Source organism: Odocoileus virginianus, unplaced genomic scaffold (genome assembly GCF_023699985.2).
Source record: "Odocoileus virginianus isolate 20LAN1187 ecotype Illinois unplaced genomic scaffold, Ovbor_1.2 Unplaced_Scaffold_5, whole genome shotgun sequence".
NCBI lineage: Eukaryota > Metazoa > Chordata > Mammalia > Artiodactyla > Cervidae > Odocoileus > Odocoileus virginianus.
Genome location: NW_027224267.1, coordinates 3,051,087 through 3,072,130, shown reverse-complemented (window position 1 = coordinate 3,072,130; position 21,044 = coordinate 3,051,087). Strand labels below are relative to the sequence as shown.

The window sequence follows — 21,044 nt, the reverse complement described above, 5'->3', positions numbered from 1 at the left end:
CTCCAGCCCCAGAGAACCGGGTCCCCTGCCTTCCCTACTCCTTCAGTCCCCCAAGCCTCCGGACCTCCTCTTCCCCTCCTTCCGCGGGGTCGCCTGGGGATGAGGAAAGTCGCGGGGACTGTGCCGGGGTTGGTGGTGCCGCGGCAGGGATTTGGTCTGCCCCTGCCTGGTGCTCCTGCCTCGCTGCGCCTTGGCCCCGCCAGCCCTGAGCACCAGGCCTGCCGAGGTGGCAGGGGCGTCTGCTGCTTCCCTGGGAGGCGCCTGAGCCCAGTCCGCGGGGTCCCTGCTGCGGCGCCTCTTTGCCCGAAGCCCAGCACCGAGCCCCTCTTGCCAGCTTCTGGAGCGCGGGGCGGGGAGGCAGGTGGCTCTGAGAGCCGAGGCTCCGGCATGCGGGCGCTACCGCGCAGTGATGGGGGTCCCCGCCGCCGGCACTCAGGGTGGCCTCCCACGGTCTCTGTTCAACGAGTGGTGGGGCCATATGCCTGCGCAGCCCCGCGGCTGCTCCATGGCCGAGCCCTGCGCCCGCGAGGGACATCCCTCTCCATGGCCGAGCCCTGCGCCCGCGGGGCACATCCCTCTCCATGGCCGAGCCCTGCGCCCGTGGGGGGGACATCCCACTCCGTGAGCAACTCGCGTGTTCTCAGAGGGACTCTTCCCCGTGCTGGTCACCGACCACGGGGCCGGGGCTGAGGCTGGGGTCGTGGAACAGGATGACCCTGCGGCTAGGGGGTGACAGCCACCCCCGGCCGGTGGGGGTGGAGGAGGGTGCCCCGCGTTGCCTTGCTGTCTCTAGTGGGCAGAGGGTGGAGGAGGGGCGGGGGTTGGATGGGGTGGCTGAACTGCCCCGCACTGCGCTGCAGCCCCCACCCTGGCCTCGGGCCTCCCTCCTCACCCGCAGCACCGCCCCCCACCCCGGGGCTCCCCACCTGCACAGGGCCGGTGCTGCAGAAATTCTGCAGTAACCTTCTGGCTGGCGGTCAGCACCCTTGGGATCCTCCGCCCAACCTGCAGGCAGCCAGGAGGCCCGAATCTCAGGACAGGCGGGTGCGGGAGTGTGAGCGCCCCCAGTCTCACCGCCGAGGTCTGGCTTCCCGAGGGCGCAGGCAGCGGACATTGGGGCCCCCGAAGGCTCCTGGCCTCAAGCTTCCCGGGTTCCTGTGCGCTTAGCGCAAGCAGGGTCCCGGGATATGGAGCTGCACTTCCGGCGCTGGGCACCCCCTCAGGATTGCCGAGGAGGGGCAGGGTCCATCATCCCCCCCGGGACCCCTTGCCCACCTTCCCCACTCCCACCACCTTGGGGAACCGAGGGCAGGAAGGAGGAGGGAGTTTCACGCACAAGGAGCAGCAGCTCTGGGCTGCCTCTCCCCACCCGACCTCTCACCCACACTCACAAGGTCACCCGGACACATGGCAGCCACACCTCTGGACCCTGCAGTATCACCAGCCCTGGCTCAGGACCCGGGGGGGGGGGGGGGGCCGGGGGTGAGGTTGGAAGCTGTGAGGCAGGGAAGTGATCCCGCCCCTTCTCACACTCCGCTCCTCTTGGGGCCCCCAGACTTAGCCCCGATCTGGTCCCACGGCACCTGGGCAGACTGCCCCAGCCACTCTGGGCACCTGGGCAGGCCCTGCTGTGGAAGTGGGGGCTCCCTGTCACTCCCTTGGGCCCCTGAGGTCTCCCTTCAGTGCTGGGCCCTTGTGGGGATGGACCCATGTCAGCCTGTCTGAGCCTCCTCGCACCCCGGGGGCAGGCGCGGCGTCACTGGGAAGAACAGGCCTGGCACAGGTGGAGCTTGCTGGGGGGCCCTGGCCCAGCCCAGGTGCCCTTGCCCGCTTCTGCAGGTGCTCACAGGCCCAGCTCCCCGCCCCCCTCCAGCTCTTTCGCTCCCTCTCCTACAGGTCACCAGAATCTGCCACGAACCCAGGGAACTTGGAGGTGCAGACACCACTTCCCCAGGGACCCTCAAGCTGTCCCCACCAGCCTGACCCCTGAGAGGCTTGTTCTGGGGTTCCTGAGCTGGAGGCAGAGGGGCGTGCTGGCCCCGCTGGCACCTTGTCCCCATGCCCCTGTGGCCCCCACTTTGCTGTGAGTGCTGCGAGGCTCAGCCCAGGATCTGGGTGCACTCTGGGGAGGCCCTCCTCCAGCCCCCAGGACCAGCCCTGGCCCCAGAGAGCACCGGCCCCCAATCCTAGAATGGTGCCCACGCAGTTCATCCTGTGGAGGAACAGGCAAGACACGGCCCCTCCCTTCCCAGAGCCCCCCTGGGGGCTCCCCTCCCTACACTCCCCCCTGTCTCCTGTCCGGCCGCTGAGCCCAGCCCCGCTCCCTCCCTGGCCAGTGCACATGGCTTTGGTTGCGTAAAAGAGAAAAGCTCAATGGATGGGAACTGAAGGAGACTTTCTTTCTCCTGTGTGAGGGAATGCTGGCCGCTGGCGGCCCTGGGCAGCTGTTGACACCTCCCCAGAGTTCTTGGGGGACCAGCTTGGAGAACTTTCCCAGAGTTCTTGGGGACCAGCTATGACACCTTCCCAGAGTTCTTGGGGCACCAGCTCTGTCCAACTCTCCCACTGCCCCATCCCGGCTGGGCTGGGCCTCGTCCTCACAGACTCACATGGAGGGTGAGGCTCAGGCCATCACACCCACGTTCTAGGCAGCAAACAGAGGGGAGCGACCACTTCCTTTAGGGAGCTTTCCGGAAGCCCTTGTAACAGCTGCTCAGATCTCATTGGCCAGAACTTGGTCACTTGATCACTCCTTGCCAAGGGAGTTTGGGAAATGTAGTTTCTTAGCTGGTGAGACCTGCCCCCCCCCCCCCCCCCCCACCTGCCATGCGTGCTAAGAAGGGGTGTGGGCACGGGGACTGCCAGCAGACCCCCCCCCCCCCCCCCAGAGCACCCAGCAGCCTCACCAGTCTCCCTGCCCACCTGCTCCAGCAGCCTGCCCTGGCCCGCTGTGCCCGCCACCCCACCCCCTCAGCAGGCTCGTGCCCCCTGCCCATCCTGCTGTTGCCTCCTATCCCCCCGCTGTTTCCACCCGGCCCCACGTTGCCTCTGGCTGCCTGCTGCAGGGCCTTCTTTTGGAGCCAAAGCTCCAGGCTGTCCACACAGGCCGCCCTTCCGCCGGGGCAGGCGGCCTGTCCCGCTCCTTCCTTCTCAGGGTCCCAGCACCCCCGCTTGTCCTGCTGAGGTGGGGGGGGCCCATCTCACTCCCTGCCCAGGATCCCCCAACACCGCTGCCCCAGCCCAGGCGCTCCTGTCCTCGTCCCCACGGGCCCCTCTCCTCTGGCAGTGAGGTTCTCCTGGCACCCAGCCCTGCCCACGCCAGTGGTGCAGCTCGTCCTTCAGTGGCTGGTGCCCCTGCCACCCCACCCCCAGTTCCCCACTTGTGACCATGTGCCCTTGCTCCTGGGCAGCCAGCGTGACTTAGCACCCCTGCCCAGGGTGGCCCCTGGCTCTCCCTCCTGGGCCACTGAAACGTCACTCGGCTCAGAGGGACCGTCCCTGGCCACCTGCGGCTTTCTGGAGGGTGTGCTGTTTCCATGGGGAAGGGCAAGGCTGGACAAAGTGGGCGACCTGGGGGTGGGCAGAAGAGTGACAGGCCATCCTCAGGAATGCAGGGACTGTCACTTCGGGGGCACAGTTTGCACAGGACAGCTGCAGGTGCCCATCCCACCCCACGCCAGACAGCAGGGTGGTGGCCCCCTCTGGAGAAGCCCCTGCCAGGTAGTGACCACTCTTTCTTGCCAGGACACAGCTGATGGTAGCTGGGTGCTGATCCCTGGGAGAGAGACCACCTCTCCTGCTTTCTGGGCAGCTGGATACTCCCAGGGGATTAGGTCTGGCCAAGCTGACAAGCGCAGTGTGTGCTGCTGGAGGCACTCCCGAGGAGGCTCCTCACAGGACACGGCTGAGGCTGAGGTACAGCCACTCTCCTGCAGACCCAGTGATGGCTGGAGCTCCAGCAGCCACCGTGGGCCAAGAGACAGTCTTGGGGATGCAGGCCTTGTGCTCTGATGCTGGGAAGGCATGGAGCCCAATGGCTCCATGCAGTTTCCTCACCAACCTGAGCACCACCTTAGGACTTAAGCAGGTTAAACCCTGGTGTTCACAAGGCTCTGTCACTGGAGTTTTCCATTCTGTGCAGCCAACTCTGACCGCTGACTCCCGGCCGCTGTGACGGCCCTGCCAGTCCTCTCTCCTGCCACCCTTCTGCTACTCCCTGGCTGGCCAGTCAGTCTGCACTGGGCAAGGGGGCGGCACCATACCACCCCACACCCCACAGCAGCCCCATGGCCCCAGGAATATAAAACGAAGAAGCCATGAAAGACTGGTTAAATTCAACTACATTTTAAAAAATCTACATGGCAGAGAACAATGTAAGCAAAATCAGAAGATAAAATTAGATGTATTTGCAACTCATCATGTACAGCTTGTTTTCTCACTGAATAAAGAGTTCCCACAGTTTAATAAGAAACCAATAAACTAACAGAAAAATGAGCAAATGGTATGGAATACAATTCCCAGAAAAGGATAAACAAGACTGCTTTAACATATGGAAACTGCTTGCTCTCACTCCTAAGAGAAACATCAACTACAACTATAAGCTACTTTCTCGTGGAGCAAAGATCAAAACACTCATAAAGGGAAAACCAAGTCAGGGTCAGCATCTGGCTAGTAGGACACTGAAGGTATGCCCAACACACCCACACACACTCCCACACACATGCACACACCCCCCCAGCATACACACTCACGCACACACTCATACATGCACATGCACAATTACCCCCACATACTCACGCACACCCACCCCACACATGCACACCCATCCATGCAATGCACCCCCACATTCCCATGCACACTCACATGCACTCATGCACTCACCCCACATATGAATGCACGTGCATGCACACCCCCCACTCCCATGCACACAGGCATGCACCCTCATGCACACACCCCACATACATGCACACACAGCTAGTCGGCAAAACTACAAGACTCATTGGATCAAAGCATTTGAGGAAACCTAATGAGCTGATCAGGAAGCTGCCCGACAAGGACTCACATGGCCAAGCACAGCAGGTGCAGATTTGCATAACTGGTCCAGGAAAACACACTAAACAAACAAAAACAACAATTTGGGGGATGGGAGGATCTTCCAGAGTTGTCACATCACATTACTTAAAAAAGAGACACAAGAAGAACCAGGAAAGTAGAGTCCACACACAGAGGGAGAAAGTGGTCAACAGACACTATTCTGCAGTAAGCCCAGATGTTAAACTTACTAGACAAATACTTTAAGTCAGTTACCATATGTTCATGTCTAAAGAATTACATTACAAGAATGATGTTTTACCAATAGAGTATCAATAACAAGAAAAAATTAAGGAAAACAAAATAGACTTTTTCTGGACTGAAAAAGTACAATCATTAAAATGAAAACCTCACTAGAGCAACTCAACACCAGACTGTAGTTGGCAAAACAAAGAATCTAGGTCCTTGAAGATAGGTCAACAGGTCCAGTCTGAGAAACAGAAAAAAGAATGAAAAAAAAAAAACCCCAAACAAACAGGCCTGAGAGGCCAGTGTACACACATGATGGGGGTCCTTGAAGAGGAAAGAGGGGCAGGGCAGAAAGAATCTTTGGAGAAATAATGGCTAAAACCTCCCAAGTTTAAAGAGAAACCACCTCTACAAGCAAGAAGCTCGGCAAAGCCCCAGCAGCACATGGGCAATGAGCCCCTGACTAGACAGGCTGTAGTTAACAGCAGGACGGTGAAGACAGAGCATCTTGAAAGCAGAGGAAAACCCAACTCAGTATGTAGAGGCTTCTTTCTCTGAAAGACTGACAGCTGCCTTCTCGCTTGGAACCCTGGAGCCTAGGAAGCAGTGATATAACACATTCAAAATGTTTAAAGAAAAAACTCTTACACCAAGAATTCCATACCCATCAAAACTACTCAAAAATGAAGAAATGAAGACATCCCCAAAGAGACAACAACAAAGATAGTTCACGGTTGGCAGATTCACATCCTCAAGGAGACACAGAGGGCGCGGGTGAAGGCAGCCTCAGGGCCGATAAGATGGTGTAAACATGTCTATGAGCCTTTCCTTTCCTACTGAGCTAAAGAGTGACTACATAGAGCAATAATCACACACCTATGTTGATGGGCTGACAACCCGTAAGATGCAACTTGTACGGTAAGAACAATGGAAAGGAGCTGGAAAGAAACAGAGTTCTAAGGAAGCAGCTTTGTAACCACTGAAACCAAGCCGGCATTAATCCAAACTAGAGTGTATTAGGTTGTTCATCGTAATCCTCAATGCAACCACTGAAAAAATTACCTACAAATAATGAAAGGCACAAGGGAATTAAAGTATTACAAGGGAATTAAACAGTTATTTAACACACAAGAAATCAGTAACAGAGGGAGTAAGGTTTTAAAAGACATGTTAAAAAAAAAGAGAAAAATGGCAGACATAAATCTTACCTTATCAGTAATTATATTAAAGGTAAATAGATTAAATGTTCCACCCCACAACAGAATTGGTAGAACGGACTAAGAAACATGATCAAATACATACCATCCATAAGAAAGACTTTAGATTCAGAGACGACGAAAGGAAAGGGCTGGAGAAGGATGTGTCATGCAAACAACAGAAGGTACACTCACATCGTACAAGACAGACTTTAAAGCAAACGTTGTTACTAGAGACAGAGAAGGTTATGCTCTAAGATAAAAGGTCCATCCCTCAGGAAGAAATACCAAATATAAACACATATGCACTTAACAACAAAGCCCTAGAGTACATATAGCAGAAACTGACAGAAAAAGGAGAAACACAGTTTTAATAGTTGGGAGATTTCAATACCCCACTTTCAATAATGAATTTGACAGCTGGGGTAAAGATCAACACGAAAAGAAACCTGAGCAGCACCAGACACCAACCAGACCTACGGACTCCACAGGACGCCCACCACCCCGCCGAACACCGGGCTGCGTGTGAAGACTCTCCAGGAACCTACGGACTCCACAGGACGCCCACCACCCCGCCGAATACCGGGCTGCGTGTGAAGACTCTCCAGGAGCCTACAGACTCCACAGGACGCCCACCACCCCGCCGAACACTGGGCTGCATGTTAAGACTCTCCAGGACAGACCACGAGCCTCAAACCCTGAAGAATGAAAGCACACAGGACGTGCTCGATGAAATCAGAAATCAAGTAACAGGAGGAAACGGGAAATTCACAAGCATGTGGAGATTAAGCAACAAACTCCTAAATAAACAACGAGTAAAAGAAGAAATCACAAGAGAAGTTAGAAAATAAGAATAAATAAACATGAATATACAATATGCTAAAATGTATAGGATGAAGCTAAATCAGTGCTTAGATGAAAATTTATACCCATAAACATCTACATTAAAAAGTAAACCTCAAAACAATAAGCTAAACTTCCAATGAAGAAAGTATGACAAAACTGAATTATAAATGCAAAAAACCCAAGGAAATAAAGGTTAGAGTGGAAATTAACCAAGCAAAAAATGAAAAATAATAGAGGACAACTTCAAATAGATCAACAAAACTGATTAATTCTTTAGCTAGACTAACCAAGAAAATAGAAGACGACTCACATTTCTAAAATCAGGAATGACAGAAGCGACACTGCTATCACCCTTGTTTTTGCTGTTTCATCACCGAGTCGTGTCCAACTCTGGGCGACCTCATGGACTGCAGCACCCAGGCTTCCCTGTCCCTCACCATCTCCTGGAGTTTGCCCAAGTTCATGTCCATTGAATCGGTGATGCCATCCAACCATCTCATCCTGTCATCCCCTTCTCCTCCTGCCCTCAAAATCTTTCCCAGCATCAGGGTCTTTTCCAATGAGTCAGCTCTTTGCATCAGGTGGCCAAAGTATTGGAACTTCAGCATCAGTCCTTCCAATGAGTATTCAGGGTTGATTTCCTTTAGATTGACTGGTTTGATCTCCTTGCTGTCCAAGGGACTCTCAAGAGTCTTCTCTAGCACCACAGTTCAAAAGCATAAATTCTTCAGCGTTCTGCCTTCTTTATAGTTCAGCTTTCACAATGATCTATGACTACTGGAAAGACCATAGCCTGACCATAGCCTTGACTATATGGACCTTTGTCAGCAAAGTGATGTCTTTGCTTTTTAACACATTGTCTAGGTTTGTCATAGCTTTCCTACCAAGAAGCAATCATCTTCTAATTTCATGGCTGCAGTGATCTGAGAGCCCAAGAGGTTTGTCACTGCTTCCCCTTTTCCCCTTCTATTTGCCATGAAGTGATGGGACCAGATGCCATGGTCATAGTTTTCTTGAAATGTTTAGTTTTAAGCTGGCTTTTTCACTCTCCTCCTTCAAAGAGGTTCTTTAGTTCCTCTTTGCTTTCTGCCATTTGAGTGGTATCATCTGCATATCTGAGATTGTTGATATTTCTCCTGGCAGTCTTGATTCCAACTTATGCTCCATCCAGCCGGCATTTCTCATGGTGTGCTCTGCATAGAAGTTAAGCAGGGTGACAATCAACAGCCCTGTTTACTCCTTTCTCAATCCTGAACCAGTCTGTTGTTCCATACAAGGCTCTAAGCAACAGCTTCTTGACTGGCATACGGGTTTCTCAGGAGACAGGTAAGATGGTCCGCTACTCTCTTTTAAGAGTTTTTCCACAGTTGTTATGGTCCACTTTGTCAAAGGCTTCGGTGTAATCAATGAAACAGAGGTAGATTTTTTTTTTTTTTTTAACTCCTTTACTTTCTGTATGATCCAGCAAATGTTGGCAATTTGAACTCTGGTTCCTCTGCCTTTTCTAAACGCAGCCTGGACATCTGAAGTTCTCAGTTCATGTAATGCTGAAGCCTAGCATGAAGAATTTGAGCATTAGCTTATGAGCATGGGAGATGAGAGCGACTGTCTGGTGGTTTGAACATTGTTTAGCACAGCCCTTCTTAGGAACTGGGATGAGGACTGACCTTTTCCAGTCCTGTGGCCACTGCTGGGTTTTCAAGTTTGCTGACATGTTCAGGTAGCACTTTGACAGCATTCTCTCTTAGGATTTTAAATAGTTCTGCTGGAATCCCATCACCTCCCCTGGCTTTGCTGACAGCAGCGCTTCCTAAGGCCCACTTGACTCCACAGCCCAGAACGTCTGTCTCTGGGTGAGTGACCACACCACCGTGGTTATCCAGGTCACTAAGACCTTTTTTAGCACAGTTGTGTGTGTTCTTTCCGTCTCTTCTGCTTCTATTAGGTCTTTACTGTTTCTGTCCTTTTCTGTGCCCATCTCTGGCTGAAATGTTCCTTTGCTATTTCCAGTTTTCTTGAACAGATCTCTAGTCTATCAACCTTATGGATACATAAATGATTATAAAGGAATACTATGAACTGTATGTATAACCTACATATTTCTAGAAACACACAAACGACTGAACTGACCATGTGGGATTTATCCCATGAACGCAAGGATGCTTCAACACGACAATCAGTGAATGTAGTTGCCATATCGGCAGAATAAAGGATAGAGACCACACAATCAGTTCAATAGATACAGAACGTGCATTTGACAAAAACTCAACTCCCTTCATGACAAAACACTCAACAAACTAGGAACATAGGGGAACGTCCTCAACCTGCTATGCGGCAACTACAAAAAGCCCAGCTACTGTCACACTCTGTGGAAAAAGACTGAAAGCTCTTCTTCTCAGACCAGGCACGAGAAGAGGATGTCTCTTCTCTCCAGTTCTCTCTGGCTCTGCTCTGAGGCTCCAGCCAGAGCAACTAGACAAGACAAAGAGATAAAAGGAATCCAAACTGCGAAGGAAGAAACACAACTTTCTCTTGCAGATGACTTGACAGTGTGTACAAAAAATCCTAAGGAATCTACACACGCATACACAGCCCTATTAGAACTAGTAAGTGAGCTGAGCACTTTCAGGACATACGATCAATGTAAAATGATCAGCTGTAATATCTAGGTATTAGTAGTAAACAATCCGAAAATGAAACTCAGAGAACTACACTTACAATGGCATCAAACAGAATAAAACGTTTAAGAATAAATTTAACAAACGCAACACCTGGTATAGGAAAAACTACAAAACTGTGAAAATACAAAGAAGACCTAAGTATATGGAAAGATGCTCTAAGTTCACTAAGTTTAAAATTTAAGACGACATTACGTTTGACCTCTAACATCAAAGGGGTTGGGGGTACCTACCCACCCTGCATCTGTGGTTCTGCCTCCGAGGATTCACCCAACCACAGCTCATGTGGGACCCCAAAGTATTTACCGTTGAAAAAAATCCTCGCATAAGAGTCAACACAATCCGTAAAATCTCAGACACCTTTTTATTTTTTGGCAGAAATTGACAAGCTCATCCTAAAATTTGTATGGAAATCTAAAAGACACAGAACGGCCAAAACAATGTTTTTAAAAAGAACAAAGCTGGAGGCTCTCAGACCTTCCCACAAGGCGCATCAGTGCAGACTCTGTAGTAGCAGCACAGCCTCAGGGACAGAAGGGAGACTCCAGAAGTGAGTCCAGATGCTTAGTGCCAGCTCACAGTCAACAAAGGTGCCAAGACAGGGAGACTCCAGAAGTGAGTCCAGACACTTAGTGCCAGCCCACAGTCAACAAAGGTGCCAAGACAGGGAGACTCCAGAAGTGGGTCCAGACGCTTAGTGCCAGCTCACAGTCAACAAAGGTGCCAAGACAGGGAGACTCCAGAAGTGAGTCCAGACACTTAGTGCCAGCCCACAGTCAACAAAGGTGCCAAGACAGGGAGACTCCAGAAGTGGGTCCAGACACTTAGTGCCAGCTCACAGTCAACAAAGGTGCCAAGACAGGGAGACTCCAGAAGTGAGTCCAGACACTTAGTGCCAGCCCACAGTCAACAAAGGTGCCAAGACAGGGAGACTCCAGAAGTGAGTCCAGACACTTAGTGCCAGCCCACAGTCAACAAAGGTGCCAAGACAGGGAGACTCCAGAAGTGGGTCCAGACGCTTAGTGCCAGCCCACAGTCAATAAAGGTGCCAAGACAGGGAGACTCCAGAAGTGGGTCCAGACGCTTAGTGCCAGCCCACAGTCAATAAAGGTGCCAAGACAGGGAGACTCCAGAAGTGGGTCCAGACGCTTAGTGCCAGCCCACAGTCAATAAAGGTGCCAAGACAGGGAGACTCCAGGAGTGGGTCCAGACGCTTAGTGCCAGCCCACAGTCAATAAAGGTGCCAAGACAGGGAGACTCCAGAAGTGGGTCCAGACGCTTAGTGCCAGCCCACAGCCAATAAAGGTGCCAAGACAGGGAGACTCCAGGAGTGGGTCCAGACACTTAGCGCCAGCCCACAGTCAATAAAGGTGCCAAGACAGGGAGACTCCAGAAGTGGGTCCAGACACTTAGCGCCAGCTCACAGCCAATAAAGGTGCCAAGACAGGGAGACTCCAGAAGTGAGTCCAGACACTTAGTGCCAACTCACAGTCAATAAAGGTGCCAAGACAATTCCATGGGAGAAAGGACAATCTTTTCGATAAATAATGCTGACACAACTGGATATCCACACAAATGATGCACAGACAGAAATTAACTCAAAATGGTTGATGCACACCAAAGACCTAAGTTTAAGAGCAAGATCATAAAACTCCTAGAAGAAAACATGAATTACATTCATGACTTGGGATTAAACAACCGCTGCTTAACTATGATGTGAAAAGCACAAGTGACAAAATGAATAACAGACATATAGGATATCAAAATTCATAGTTTTTGTGTTTCAGAGAACACTGTAAGAAAATGAAAACATAGAATGGGTGAAAATAATCACAAATCCCATAAGGGTCTAGTATCCAGAATACACAAAGAGCTCTTACAACTCAAAACAGCAACTCAACTGAAAATGGGCAAAGGATCTAGATGTTTCTCCAAAGAAGATAAACAATGACCAACAAGCACACGGAAAGATGTTCAATATAGGTGGTTGGATGGCATCATGACTCAATGGACATAAGTCTGAGCAAACTCCAGGAGCTGGTGACAGACAGGGAGGCCTGGCGTAATGCAGTCCTTGGGGTCACAGAGTTGGGCAAGACTTAGCGACTGAACAACAAGATGTTTACCATCATTCATCATTAGGAAAATGCAAGTCAAAACCACAATGAGATGCCACTTCACACCCACTAAGATGGCTAAAATTAAAAAGACTGATAACAAGTGTGGCATGAACATGGAGAAATGAGCACCCACCAGATGCACTGGTAGGGATGTAAATGGTGCAGCTGCTTTGGAAAACATTTCAGCAATTCATCAGTAAAGTTTAACACAGTTACTATACAACCCATCCATTTCATCTCTAGGCATAAACCCAAAAGGAATGAAAATATACGCCCATGCAAAAATTTGCACACAAACGGTCATTAACTGTATCTGTAATAATCCCAAAGTGCAAACCACCCACATGTCCACGATGAACGGGTAAGCGTGGTCTGTTCATACAGCGGAGTGTCATCTGGACGTAAGAGGACAATGCGCTGACTGCACCAGAGGGGACGGCCTTGAGGACGCTGTGCCACATGAAGGCAGCCACACCCAGGGCTGTGTGGGGCTGTGACTCCAGGCACAGGAAACGTCCCACAGGCAGACCCAGAAGAGAAGGGGAGAAGGCTGGGGGCAGGGCGGGGCTGCACTCGTCCTGGACGTTGAGCAACCCTGAACCACGTCACAAAGCGCACAGGCCATACAAGACGCCGCCTGGGAGCCAGGCTGCCCGGTTCACCCCACGTGACCAGGCAGGCGGCCCGTAAGCGCTGGCCGAGGTCCCCGCAGCAGGAACGTCCACGCCTCAGGGACATTTACAGTGTGCACCAAGTCCTCGCATTAAACACACTGGATGATGACTGCTGTTACCGCCCGCACCCAGAGAGGAGCTGACGACCACAGGGGATCATGAATGGGGTGGGCCCTAATTCAGGGCGTAGTTAAACTGATTTGCAAACTTCTCGTGCTTCTTCCGGTCCATCTGGTTCATGGCGGTGACCACCCTCTGCACAGCTGCCCTGCGAGGAAGCACAGCGAGATGTGACCAGGGAGGCCGGCAGGGCCCCAGGCCCCCAACTGCAGTCTGGCAGGATTGGGACCTCGGTGCTGGGGTGGCTGCTGCACTCGGGACCGCGTGGGAGCCCCCGCCCTGGTGCCCGCCTTGGCCCGGCCTGGCACATCTCCCACTGCTCCTTGAGCCCCAAGGGCGGCCTCCAGAGCCCAATCTTGCCCTTGAGAGCACAATCCCCCAGCAGCCAGGTGGGCAGAGGCAGCAGCCCCCGCCCAGAGCAGACATGCCGCCCGTGTGTGCGTTGCTGCCCCACTCGGCTCCCGTGACAGGCGGCACCTGTGCCTGGGAGGCGGCGTGGCCTCTCACAGAGCACGCTGCAGGCCACACAGCTTGCCACAGGAAGCCACTTTGGGGGCGCGGGGAGAACGCCCCAGGCTACACTCCTCGCGGCGTCAGCAGCCACCCTGCCCTCCACCCCGGCCAAGCCACAGAGAACCAGCCGTGAGCCCAGAGCCCAGGGTCACGATGCCCTGGACGTAGCCACTCCCGTGCCCACAACGCAGGGTCTCCGTGGGGCACTCAGGAAGCCACCCTCTGCACCCCCCAGATGTGGTGGTCGCTGGGAGCACATCCCCTGGCCAGTGCAGCGAGTTGGAGCACTGTCACAGCGTCCAGCCTGAGGACGGCCCCACCCCGAGACCTGGGTGCTGACCCGGCGGGCGCAGCTGCGCCTTCCCCGGGCACTAGCGGTGGGCAGTGCCTCTGGCTGCCACAGCAGCGGGACGGACGGTGAGGTGCTGGGCAGGCAGCCCCTCCACTTGCGTCCCAGCACACAGGGCAGAGGACGGGACGCCGTGAGGAGCACTTACTTGGCGAACACTTTCTTGGCAATGCGCGCGCGGGCCGTGTCAGCCTGCCGCTTGAGGTCGGTGAGGCCTGGGTGCTTCCGCCGCTTGCCCTTGCCTTTCCCGCCAGGCCTGGACGAGCCCAGATTCACCCCGGTGGCCGCCTCAACGTCCCTCAGGAACTCGGGGTCTTGCCAGTCTGTAGACAGACCCTGAGATTTCAGAAAACACCCACACCAACCTCACCAAGGCCCGACCCCTCTGGGGGGGGTTAAGGAGGGGTGTCCCCATGGAGCCCCGAGGCAGGAAGGCAACCAAATCTGGCGGCCGGGGGACAAGGCCACAGGCAAGTGGCTGCGTCAGCCTCCAGGTGGATTGTGGCCTACTCGGCCACCAGCGGGGCCCTTGGCCTGTCCCTTACCAGAGGGTGGGCATAGGCCAGCCACGGCCAAGGGGGCAGTGCCCACCGTGCCTCCTGTTTGGCCTGAAGCTAACTTGGCTCCAGGCCCGGTGAGGAGGGTGTCAGCTCCCCCAGGCCCCTCAAGACAGCAGGAGCAGGTGGTCCAAAGGGAAACAAACGTCCCCCAGCCCCAGCCTGGCCTCACCTGCCCTGGCTGCACCAGGGGCCATATCCGTGTGCCCGCTTGCCAGGATGGAAAGCGTTAACAGTCCAAACCCGGGAGAGGAGCTCCCAACCCGCAGGCAGAGGCCTCAAGGTCCACTCCCCTCAATTTGCTTCTCTCCCGGGGGGCGGGGAGGGGCAGGGCTGTGTGGAGGTCCCTGAAATTCAGCGTCTATCCAGCACAGCCCCCGCCAGTGTCCAGACCTACGGACCTTGGCCCCAGCTGGCAGAAGGGTACCAGACACCCCAGGCCCCGATGGTGAGCAGCTGGAGCTGGCGAAGGGGCTGGCAGTGAGCAGGACGCGTCCAGTGGGGGAGAGCCAGGCGCCCAGATACAGAGATGGCGTGGCCTCCCCAAGTTGATTTCTAAAGTGAAGGGATACGGGGCTGCACAATCCAGATACAGGAACGATTAATCCAAGATTAAGGAAAACTGTCCAAACAGTTTATCTCCCAGTAATGAGAAGGCGTCACAGTTTAGGAACCCAGTGAATGGAGCAATTGTTTAAACACAACGGAAAAACGCCGGCACCCAGTAGAGATGGAATGAGCATCTCAGGAAAATGAAGGAGCAATTTAAAAGCCTTTGAAGAAAATCAATAGGAGCCGGCAGCGGGCCGTCCTGCGTGCTGACGGGCCCTGGAGCCCCGCACGCATTGTCACCGAGGTGAGCGCCAGGGAAAAGAAAATTGCCCGTGTGCGAGGGAGGCGGGATCGATACTGCAGTTAGTAAAGAGACGCTATTTCACATCTGACTGGCCAGCGCCGGCCGTGGCCCCGGCCCGGTACCTGTTGTTAACAAGTCACCGAGGGCTGCAGAACCTGATACTCTTCAGGGCTGACACAAAAAATAGGCACTTAATTTGCTCCTGAGTGTGGGCCACCAGGGAAGGCCGTGGCCCATGGATTAACAGGTCAGGCCCTGCCTGCCGCCCTCCAGGCCCAGAGCCCAGGGGCTGACCCTGCTGTGAGGCTGAAATCCAACACCGATCTCTTGTGACGAAGGAAGGACCTGCTAAAGTGACACGCGGCCTGGCTGGGACCTGCAGGCCGCCAGCACCGCCCCGAGGACACGGCCACCCTCCGCCTCGAGGGGTTCTGGGCCTGAGTCTGTGGCCTTTGTCAAAAAAGTGGGGGCCTCCAGACCTCAGCCCAGGTTGACAAACCATGGGATACTGACACAGGTCAGGCCCCCACCCCACCCCGAGGGTACCCGGGGCTGCCCTGGCAGGAGGCCGCTTCTGTGGGTCCCCACCCTGCTTGCGGCTCAGGGGCCTCTGGGAGCCAGGCAGCGGCCAGCGCACGGCCCACGCCAGCACGGAGCACCGGCTCCCTGCAGCACGGGGAGAGCCCTGCGAAGGGCACAGAACAGCGTCTCAAGGGCTCCAGTCCCGTGTCCGTTTTGCATGAAACTGGTCTATGGGCCAGAAAACGGGGGCCCCGAGGAGGTGCCCAAGAGAGCGCTCCATGCTCAGAGGCCCAGCCTGGGGACTGCCTGGGGCCACGGGCAGGACCCTGGCCTTCTGCTCGCATACCACACACGGTCCACATACACTGCACACCACACGCACCCACAGCCCCGTGTGCGCATGCTGGCCAGGCAGCAGGTGAGCAAGCAGACGGGAACTGGCAGCCTCCAGGCAGCCCCAGGGCTCAGCCTCTTACTTTCCTCGCCTCGTTCTCACATGCTTAAACACAGGCTTAAAAACCCAGAACCCCAACAGAGGGTGACAAGGCAGTTTCCAGCAGTAGGGGAACCCACGCCACCCAACAGGAGCTGTGTCCTGGAGACGACAACTGAGCCCCGCAGGTGCCACGGGCTGGTCTGGAGGCTGCTGGGTGAGGGCGTCCTCACGCCAGGCCTGCCCCTCATCCCCCAGACACACCTGGGCGCCCCGCTGGCTTCTGCAGCTGCTGCCTCTGCTCTCGGGCCCTGTCCTCCGCATGGAGGGGCCGGCCTGCGTCGTCTCGTGGGATGATCTTCCCGTGGAAAGGGCACTGCGCAGAGAACAGAGCCATTCTGATGCAGGCCTGGCTGCCGGCCACCCCAGCGATGGCTCTGAGGAGGGCCGGCCCACACCCCCCCGCCCCAACACATGCCCCACAAGGCGGGGACCCCCAGGTGCAGCGGGACGGAGCCGGGCTGGGAGGGTGCTCTGCGCTCAGTCCGCCTCCACGGACCCCGGGCCCAGCACCACGCAGGTGGGGATGCAGGGACCAAGGTGCAGTGGCCCAGCACCATGCCCACGGAGGGTCCTGGTGCCAGGAGGCTAGAGCACAGCCCAGCCTTGCACCGTCTGCAGCGGACTGCCCGGCCCAGCCCCACCTTCAGGCGGTCTTGGCGTGCACAGAGCTGGCCGTCGGGCCGCGGGGCGCGGCAGCGGTGCTGCACAGGCTCGAACCGTCCCGCGAAGGTGAAGCAGCGGCTCCTCAGGGCCTCGGAGACGCCGGCGCTATCCACCTCGGCATCAACTTCGCAGGGCTTCCAGAAGCGGTGCTCCGAGTCACACCTGCACCCAGACCCACCTCTCAGCACCCAGAGCAAGGCCGGGCCTGCAAGTTCACCCAGGGGAAGCGAAGATGCCGAGCATGGCAGGGGTATGCCAGGCACAGCCCAGCGGCCTGACACCCCAGTGTGGCCTGGACCTGGTGGGGGGCTCCCTGACGGGCGTTAACAAAACACAAAGACCTGCGTCCCCCGCCCCTCAGGTCTGCAGATAAAGTGCGGGCTGGTGCAGCAACGCAGCAGCGTCCAGGAAGCTCCTCGTAAAGCCCCGGGCCCGGCCCACAGGAGCCCAGGCAGAGGACAGAAGGGGGTGGTGACAAGGGCCTGGGGCAGAGCTGGGAGCGTGGGCTGAGCTGGGGCTGGGCTGAGGCCCTCACACTGTCCTGATGCTCCACCATCAGGGCGGTGACAGGGCAGGCCCCTCAGGGGGCCACAGGGCCTCTGGGAAGGGCAGGACCACAGCCCAGCCCTGGGGCTTCAAGAGCCCATGGGCTTCGGTGGGCAGCCGCCAAGAGCTGTGTCCACTGCGCACAGGGGGCGCGGGGCCCTCACTCACTTGAGGATCTTGCCGGCCGCCGGCTCCTCCTGGCCCCAGTAGCACAGGTCCACCCCGAAGGGGACAACAGGCGCTCGGGCCTGCTCTGCCGCCCGCCGCGCGGCCTGCTCGGGTGCTAGCAGAGCCCTGGAGAGCAAGCAGGGCTCAGGGGCGGGGAGCCTGGGGCCGCCTTCGGCCACCTGCCTCTCCTGCCCCCCAGGCCCCAGGTTCGCCCCTGGGCCCTGACCCCTGCACCTCGGGCCTGGGCCCCGGGAGCCGGCCTCACACCGCGCTCCTCACACAGGGCTCAAGTGCCCTGACCTCTGTCCCTCTGGTCCCGGAGCCTTGGGCCTTTCCTTGGGGCGGCCCTGGCCTGCATGCCAGCAGGGAGGACTTGGGACCCAGGTCCCCACCCCAGGACGGACGAGGCAGGCACTGCCCGGAGGGGTGCGCACACAGGGCCGCCTGGGCGTCACCTGGGGCTCAGGGGCGAGGCTGGGGGCCCGTGGGGCTGGAGCTGATGCCGCTGGGCGGCCGCAGAGGTGGGGTCGCAGGCGTCTGTGTCCGTCCCAGGCTTCTTCCTCGCTTGCGAGCCTGGTGCAACCAGACCTTCCTCCAGCCCTGAAACAGACATGTCTGCTCTTGGTCACCATCTCCGTGACCCTGCACAGACCCCCTCCGGTGACAGCACAGCCCGTATGAGCATCTGCCCGGCCAGTCCGGGCCCCACAGCTGGCCTCTCCCTGCCGAGGCCGCTGGACAGTGATCTCTGCGGGCCAGGCGTCTGCACCGAGTGCCCAGAGCGACGGGGGCTGTGTCTCTGACACCCTTGGACCGCATTCACCAGGCCCCCTGCCCCACTGGTGCCAGTGCCCGGGCTGTCCCTGACCCCTGCCAGCCCTGCCCAGCTGGGCATGGGGCCAGTGTCCCGGGAGGCAGGGGGTGGAGCCATCAGGACCCAGAGGTGCTCAACCCCGAGGGCCTCGCCCTCTCTGAGCTCTCCTCCGCATGGCAGGAAAGACAGCGAACAAAGCACCCAGGAGACGAGAACTGAAGAGGCGCTGGAAAAGGCAGCAGAAGACAAAGAGGGGACGCAAGCAGCCTGGGGAGGACAGCCCCGGCGGGGATGCGCAATGCAGGGGGCCACGCACACGCACGGTCAGCTCTCTGCACACGGAGGAGTGACATGTATCCATGTCCTTGTCACCTGACCCCAGAAAGAGAGGAAATGACTAGAGCAGGGGAAACAGAGTCCAGGTTTCCTGGAATCAGAGGAAGACAGAGGGGTTTCCTGAGGCTAAGAAGGAGACAGAGGAAGAACAGGCAAGTCACTCAGAAGGGCACTTAGAAACATCAGAGGGGAAGAAAAAGGTCTGAGCAGCTTTCCCCCCAAAGCCGTGACCATCCACGGGCACCACAAGCAGTTGAGTATGAGGTCTGAGGGATGATGTTCAAACAAGAGTTTTTCACCCAGCTCCACTAGGTGTCAAGGTTGTGGCTTCTACAGCAGATACCTTGGACCTCCCATCCAAGAAACCCTTCCCACGACACAGAGAAAACTGACAGGATGGCCAGGCGGGCAGCTCCAGGGGCCAGAGGCCCCAGAGGAGCAGAGCTACGAGGACACCAACAGGTTACAGCCCACCAAGCCCTGCACCTGGCCTCCTGACGGCACCTCCGTCCTTCCATCTGTGTGCAAGGACTCACTCAGAGAGAAGTGAGAGAGGAAACAGGCTGTCCAGACACAGCCGGGGTGTCTGCAGGTGCTTCCCTGTATACACAGAGCCTGGTGTCTGCAGGCTCCTCCCTGTATACACAGAGCCTGGTGTCTGCACGCGCCTCCCTGTATACACAGAGCCTGGTGTCTGCACACGGTCTCCCTGTATGTACACAGCCTGGTGTCTGCACGCGGCCTCCCTGTATACACAGAGCCTGGTGTCTGCACGCGGCCTCCCTGTATACACAGAGCCTGGTGTCTGCACGTGGCCTCCCTGTATACACAGAGCCTGGTGTCTGCACGCGCCTCCCTGTGTACACAGAGCCTGGTGTCTGCACACGGCCTCCCTGTATACACAGAGCCTGGTGTCCGCACGCGGCCTCCCTGTATACACAGAGCCTGGTGTCTGCACGCGCCTCCCTGCATACACAGAGCCTGGTGTCTGCACGCGGCCTCCCTGTATACACAGAGCCTGGTGTCTGCACGCGGCCTCCCTGTATACACAGAGCCTGGTGTCTGCACGCGGCCTCCCTGTATACACAGAGCCTGGTGTCTGCACGCGCCTCCCTGTGTACACAGAGCCTGGTGTCTGCACACGGCCTCCCTGTATACACAGAGCCTGGTGTCCGCACGCGGCCTCCCTGTATACACAGAGCCTGGTGTCTGCATGCGCCTCCCTGCATACACAGAGCCTGGTGTCTGCACGCGGCCTCCCTGTATACACAGAGCCTGGTGTCTGCACGCGCCTCCCTGTATACACAGAACCTGGTGTCTGCACGCGGCCTCCCTGTATACACAGAGCCTGGTGTCTGCACGCGGCCTCCCTGTGTGCACAGAGCCTGGTGTCTGCACGCGCCTCCCTGTGTACACAGAGCCTGGTGTCTGCAAGCGGCCTCCCTGTATACACAGAGCCTGATGTCTGCACATGGCCTCCCTGTATATACAGAGCCTGGTGTCTGCACGCGGCCTCCCTGTACACACAAAGCTTCACACCCGCCCATGTGCTGTCTGGTGCTTTTGCAGAAGCCTCACGATGCCCAAAAACCTGAAAACGTGTCCTCCAAGCCCCTCATGAGACTCGCCTGCCCTCCCTGCTCCAGATGCCGTCCAAGCTCGCGCACAGACTGAGTGTGGGGTTCACCCCTGCTTCTTGAGTGCTCGTGGCTGAGAGTGCAGGACCCGGGGCAGAGCCACTCATCAGTACGGCAGGTCCGTATGGGTCACCCACAGCCCCCAGCTCTAAGCACACTCAGAAGGCAGGCGGGGACCAGGCTCTGTCACTAGCATACCCCAGGTCCAGGGACGAGGTCTTCCAGACGCCCCCCACCCGAGATCTTGGCAACGCAGCGCTCCCAGCCCACGCACACGCGTGGCCACGCGCACGCAGGTAGGCAGGCTGATAAGTGGCCGCAGTGGCACTTACAAAGGTGGATACAATCACTGCCCAACAATCGATACAAGAATTCCTAAGAGTTACAAGAATGAAATATATTTTTCATTGATTTGTTGTTTTAAACCATTAAAAAGATGGGTAAGCGTGTTGAAGCAGGGTAAACAGTCAGGGCACTGAGAAAACACTACCATTTTCACACTGTTGTAGAAAACCAATCTCCATGACACACTTTCAAGCGAAAATCCAAAAAGCAGGGGAGTCCGCGGCCCCGGAAATGGTGCTGTTGGGGAGAACACCGATGGGAGCCCGGCAGCCATGGGCCCCACCTGCCAACCGGGGCACCGGACCCAGGCCCGGACCTCAGCTCAAAT

The 21,044-nt window shown here is 56.4% G+C and overlaps 1 protein-coding gene across 3 annotated transcripts in view; it reads right to left on the bottom strand.

Annotated features, from left to right (window-relative positions):
* Window positions 1-4,322: 4,322 nt before the first annotated feature.
* UVSSA (UV stimulated scaffold protein A) overlaps window positions 4,323-21,044 on the bottom strand; it is a 31,201-nt gene continuing 14,479 nt past the window's right edge. For all 3 annotated transcript variants that reach the window (XM_020914927.2, XM_070462452.1, XM_070462453.1), the window contains exons 9-14: window positions 18,040-18,184; window positions 17,585-17,710; window positions 16,849-17,032; window positions 16,409-16,520; window positions 13,925-14,099; window positions 4,323-13,062 (exon numbers count right to left, since the gene is read on the bottom strand). In XM_020914927.2, the coding sequence (XP_020770586.2) occupies window positions 12,969-13,062; window positions 13,925-14,099; window positions 16,409-16,520; window positions 16,849-17,032; window positions 17,585-17,710; window positions 18,040-18,184 (836 nt within the window). In that variant the 3' untranslated portion in view covers window positions 4,323-12,968. The remainder of the gene's footprint in view (window positions 13,063-13,924; window positions 14,100-16,408; window positions 16,521-16,848; window positions 17,033-17,584; window positions 17,711-18,039; window positions 18,185-21,044) is intronic.